Source organism: Mus pahari, chromosome 13, assembly GCF_900095145.1.
Source record: "Mus pahari chromosome 13, PAHARI_EIJ_v1.1, whole genome shotgun sequence".
Taxonomy (NCBI): domain Eukaryota; kingdom Metazoa; phylum Chordata; class Mammalia; order Rodentia; family Muridae; genus Mus; species Mus pahari.
In genome coordinates, this window is record NC_034602.1 from 64,305,560 (window position 1) to 64,311,268 (window position 5,709).

The 5,709-nt window shown below is 46.9% G+C and overlaps 1 protein-coding gene across 1 annotated transcript in view; it reads right to left on the bottom strand.

Annotated features, from left to right (window-relative positions):
- Positions 1 to 538: 538 nt before the first annotated feature.
- Positions 539 to 5,709, bottom strand: part of Usp46 (ubiquitin specific peptidase 46) — a 65,493-nt gene continuing 60,322 nt past the window's right edge. Inside the window, exons 7-9 of the mRNA XM_021210595.2 lie at positions 2,731 to 2,928; positions 2,271 to 2,349; positions 539 to 1,724 (exon numbers count right to left, since the gene is read on the bottom strand). Of these exons, the coding sequence (XP_021066254.1) occupies positions 1,623 to 1,724; positions 2,271 to 2,349; positions 2,731 to 2,928 (379 nt within the window). The 3' untranslated portion in view covers positions 539 to 1,622. The remainder of the gene's footprint in view (positions 1,725 to 2,270; positions 2,350 to 2,730; positions 2,929 to 5,709) is intronic.

The following is a 5,709-nucleotide window of genomic DNA, read 5'->3' on the forward strand; positions in this document are numbered from 1 at the left end:
GCTGTCCTCTTCATTGCTGCAAAATGGCCACTGATAATTTCAACTGCAGTCTGAGTTCACATTACGCCACGAGTTTGCATGTTCATTCACCAACGTAGTACGTCGCAACGTAACACATTCACAGTATATTATCGTGTGTGGAAGTCAACTGACGTCCCAAAAGGAAGCCAAGGACTATGACCTATAGTATTTGTAGGAAAACCAAGATCCATTCAACAGTAAAACACCAAATCAACCCTTTTAATAAAAGGTACCAGTACGCAAATGCTCTAATAAATAACACACATAACAAAAGGGGAAACGGTGAGATAAGGTTCTTCCTGGAAACTGTCTTGTCAAGCATTCTAGGAATCTGAGCCACCATCTTACCTCTCCACCCACCTCCTAACACTTCCTGTGACCCACCTCACACTGCACTAACTCCAGCAAAACTCACCAGTGCCTCCATAAACAGACTAAATGGAAGAGGAAGAAAGAGGAGGAGGAGGAGGAGGAGGAGGAGGANAGAAGAAGAAGAAGAAGAAGAAGAAGAAGAAGAAGAAGAAGAAGAAGAAGAAGAAGAAGAAGAAGAAGAAGAAGAAGAAGAGGAAGAGGAAGAGGAAAGAAGCTATACAATCTGCTGATGGTCGTCAAGGTGAACAGAGTTCTTGATTCCTCATCTTCCTCATCTAGGAAAGATGCTGATGTTGACTGGCTAGAGAGAGCCCTGCCAGAGGCAGTCAGCTGGTGTCTCAGCCCTGGTGCCACCGACTGAAAAACATCAGCAGGATTGAAAGGACAGTTTGAAAAGCTTAGCGGTACCAAACACGAGAAGAAGACAACTACAGGACCTGATGGAAGAAAATCATTCCTAAAAATGAACAGCATCGCACTATTTTCCAGAAACGTGGCTTTTGGTAGAAAGATAAGTAACTTCTCACTGACCACAAAAACATCTTCCTCTTGGCTTTGCCTGCCCTGAGCTCCAAAATGTCTTAGCCCCTGGGATTCTACAGCTAGGTAAGCACGGTTGGTTGCAAACGCCATCTACCAATGACAGCCTTACCTCACCTTGCTCCAATGTGGAGGAGGATTTCGGCATCTAGTCCACTCACTTTTAAACATTTTCACTTGCACAAACTTAAAGCTATGGTTGCAGCCCTAACAGATGAATATCTATCTACCCAACTCCTCCCATCAGAGGAGGCAGGCATGCTAACAATGGGTAGCAAAGCTTCCAGGGACCTGTCAAAGGAATGCATGGGAAGGGGGCCCCCAGAAACCATTCAGGAAGCCTACCAAACACTCAGTATGGATCGTGACATTTACAGGAAATATCACTCTAGTTTAGCCAGACATGACAAGCGGCATTAACATTCACCCCAATCTTAAAATTAGCAACAGTCATTCATGTAAGTCTGACTATATAATCCGACTGCAGTTAACTCTACCTCAGACCAAAACAGAGCCAGGAGTAGTGCTGCTTGTAAAAACACAAAGGAAGGAAGTTTAACACTGCCGGACCAGTGCGCATCAGAGTGATGACATCATCGGGCCGCTGCGGGGAGGGAAGGTCTGCAGAGAAACACGGCTCTGGTGCTTGGAGTATTTCCCTGCTTGAGTGAGTCTCGCGCTCCACCACGTTACTCTCTCGATTGATAGAATAAAATATATCCAGATTCTGAATTTTTTGATATATCTGACGTTAGACCATAGAATTCCTCAATGGCTTGAGCGTCTATTTTCTGCAACAAAGGGGGGGGGGGAAGTGTCATTATTTATTGTTTGCTTCCTGGGCAAACAAAATTTAAGCTGTAAGATACATGAGTTGGTATAAAAAATGCAATTAGGAGCCTTTGATGGTAAAGAGTTCATTCTATACATTTCACAGCTTCAAACTGCTGAGGTTGGGAGGAAACAACCCTCTGCTCTAATAGTAACCATACAGAGATGCCCTTTGAGACACTTAGGATGTGTGTCTTTCAGGCAGTAACGAGAGGGATCTGTGAACAACCTCAGGTCTTTCCATTTACCAGAGCTCATTTCCTTTTGTGTCTACTCTACTAAAAAGTGGCTACCCTAATGGGTTAAAGCAGATTCCACCTTTGAGAGTGGAATTTATAATATCCCTTTACAAGAACATGAATGCGTTAAGTAGGTAGATGTAATCTAAGTCGTTCCATACTACTGGTAAGCGGGTCTATTTAGGTAAGGTTTGCAGGAGTTGTCCCCCCGCCAAATCCCTTCTCTACCCTGTGCCCATGGGGTGTAGAGGTAACCTGTATGCCTACCTCTACAATGTCATCATCAAACAAGAGCCAGAAGCCATGACTTTTCACGATGGTGATGTAATGCCCACGGTTAGGACCACTGGGGAAGAAGGAAGGGGAGAAAGCACAGGTGAGCACATGCTTCTCTACACCATCTCAATTATCAATGCAAAAGTCTAATGTCATCAAGTATAGCCACCACAGCGGCACGGACCTGGACTCTCAGCCACTCGGAGGCTGGAGCAGGAGGTCAGAGTCAGCCTGGGAACCATAGAGACATGCCGTTTCCAAATTCAAAGAACTGCGGACTAGTGTTTGTCTAAGTCCACACTTCTGGCAGAGCACCACGCTGGCCACGGGGGCATGCAGAGGCCCAATGGGGAAAACAAATTCAAATTCAGCAATTAGGAGTTACTGTATACCTACTACCTGCCAGAAAAACACCGAGCAAGACAAAACATGTCTCCCTGCCCACCTTTACCTTCCACAGTGAACGACTACAGCAACCAGGTCATACATGCGGTCCAGGTTCACAGCATCGCTGGAGGTGTTGAAGAGCCGGAGTTCCAGAGGAAAGACCACCCGGTAAGACAGCTTGGTGTACCTGTGGAGCTGTTCCATATACTTGAACCTCTTGAGGTGCAGGGCCAAAATCATGGGCAGCTTTTTTACCCTCATCCTAAGAAAGCATGAAACAGAAAACCAATTATACCTGATGCCCATTAGAGGAAGAAAACACGCTACTGCCTACACAGACAAGGCAGGAGGGGCCCAGCAAGTATCCAGCCTTTCCATAAGCAGAAAGAAGTGCCCATGTCTGGAGACTGGTACATCCTGCATTCTTAGCTAAGACAAGGAAGAGAAAGGTACAACCATACATCTCCATTTGGCCATAGCAGATGCTCTCTCGCTGTGCCTCAGCCTGCAGAACGGGATGTATTTGGGCAGTCTACTCCGAGGTATATGGACAGGAGTGTTGCGGGGAAAATTAAAAAAGAGCACGTTCCTGCGCTAATGCTGGCTCTCCAGCTGGAGCACATGGCTCCCGCTGGGCCATCTCATTCGGAAGCCCCCCCTGCTAGCCATCTCTCCAGCACTCCCCCACCCCCGAGTTCATCTAGCTACCACACATACCCCATGATCTGCCACCTCACCACCAAATTACCCGGTAAGCGCCCAGTGAGATGGCCCAGCGGGAGCCCTGTGCTCCAGTTGGCAGGGCCCCAGCACTAGCGCGGGAACCTGCCGTTTCTCTTTTTAAATATTTTCCTTAACACAGGAGGGCTGAAATTTTAAGAAAAGGAAACTGGGAAAAGGAGCAGGCAAATGATGCAGCCAGAACTTCCGGTGCTAAAGACTAACAGAAGGAAATCGTCTGGCACAGCACTTCCGGTGCTAAAGAATAGCAGAAGGAATCGTCTGGCACATACCTGGGCATCCAACACCAAAGCTGCCAGGCTCATGCTCACATCTTAACTCTTGTGATTTCATGCCACGTGGGTCCCCTACCATGGTTCTCACTCTATGTGTCTATGAAAACCAGGGGTTATCTTGGGGCGCTATCAACAAATCTGAACAGGGCTCCGACTCTTTTTTTTTTGGGGGGGGGGGTGGTGAGGGTTGAGACAGGGTTTCTCTGTAGCCCTGGCTGTCCTGGAACTCACTCTGTAGACCAGGCTGGCCTCGAACTCAGAAATCCTGAAGCCTGCCACTGCCTCCCAAGTGCTGGGATTAAAGGGATGTGCCACCACTGCCTGGCTTCTCTGTCTCATTTTTGAAGCTTCCACATGTGATAATGCATTGAAGGTTTTGAGAAATTCGGCCCTGGCGGAATTGATTCGGTCCTAACCTTACATAAACAGTTTTCCCCACCACTCTCTGACCGTTAATTAACATTCCTGGGTAAAGTGCCTATCCCACAGTAACAGCTGTGTAGATAACACTGCTGGAGCACAGAACCCAGCTCTCCTCCCCCAACCCCCCTAACACTCCCCCATGAATGTTCTGAATTAGCACAAACACTGCTGGACCTGTGCACATTTTAGTATGTATTTTTCGAAAGGGCCTGATTCTAAGAGACTATTTATTGAGGAATCTCCTAAGGTTAAAAACCCTCTTCATAAAAATAAACAAGGTAAAAAACGTCAGATGAGACAGGCATGATGGCACATGCCTCACAACCCCAGTGCTGGAAGGGAGGTGCAGACAGGAAAAGGCGGGTTTTAGAGCAGCCTGGGCTATATACAGCCAGACCCACCTCATAAAAACAGATTGGTGGAAAAACAGTAATTATAGGAGACCTCCATGTTTCCCAGGAACACGTGTCATTTTAATGCACAAAACATCCAGGGTTGAGCAGAAAAACCCCTTCATGCCACACAGGTAGACCCAGGCTGCCTGAGGTGAAGCAAGAGCCTCAGCATGAGAGGCAGAGACAGTGCCGGCTAACACAGAGCATCTGCCGCCTGCCGTAGGGTTGGCCTTCTCATGTCCATACCAGGAAGGAAGCTATTCATGGGTAGAGGTAGGGTGAAGAGACCTCCTCATGCAACCCCACGTCTAGATCCTCAGCTCCAGAGGGCACCATTGAGTTTCTAAGAGCTACCTTTAAATCTCCAGAACCAACGTGGAGTTCTCAGGAAATTTAAACTTCCAAGTTTCTCGGTCTCTGGAGGCGAGACAGTGGTGAACAACGAATTAGCTCAGAGTATCTAAGAGCGGTCATTTGAAGGGACCAGTAAAAAGATGGCAGACCCTGACTAGGATGCCAAGTCAGAACACGGTAGCTTTCTTCAAGACGGTTTCTTTGTGTAGCCCTGTCCTCCGAACTCCCTTATTCTGTATTCCTGCAACTGGTGTGTCCTTGGTTCACATCTCCTTATTAAATAACAGATGGTTTTAAAATCTCTGGCTGTAAGTAAGAAGGCCAAAGTCTACAGGAAAAGGAGCAATGTGCTGTGTACTGTGATAATTTATTAATATGCTTGATATAACTTATCTTTAATCCTAAGAGGGTAATGAGGATGTCTAATCCTTACTGTTTACCAGTCTCTAGCACATGGTAATATATGGGTACTTGTTGATGGTAAAAAGCATGAACAGGCAGACATAGGACCACTCTCTGAGGGTAGCATTCTTAGCTAGTGTTTGAATATGCTTGGCCCAGGAAGTAGTACTATTAGAAGGTGTGGCCTTGTTGGAGTACATGTGTCACTGTGGGTGTGGTCTTTAAGATCCTCATCCTAGCTGCCTCCAAGCTCCTCTTTTCCTAGTGGCCTTCATATGAAGATGTAGAACTCTCAGCTCTTCCTAAACCCATGTCTGACTGGATGCTGCCCTGCTCCTGTCTTGATGATACTGGACTGAACCTCTGAACCTGTAAGCCATTCCGGATTAAATGTTGTCCTTATAAGAGTTGCCTTGGAGCCGGGCGTGGTGGCGCACGCCTTTAATCCCAGCA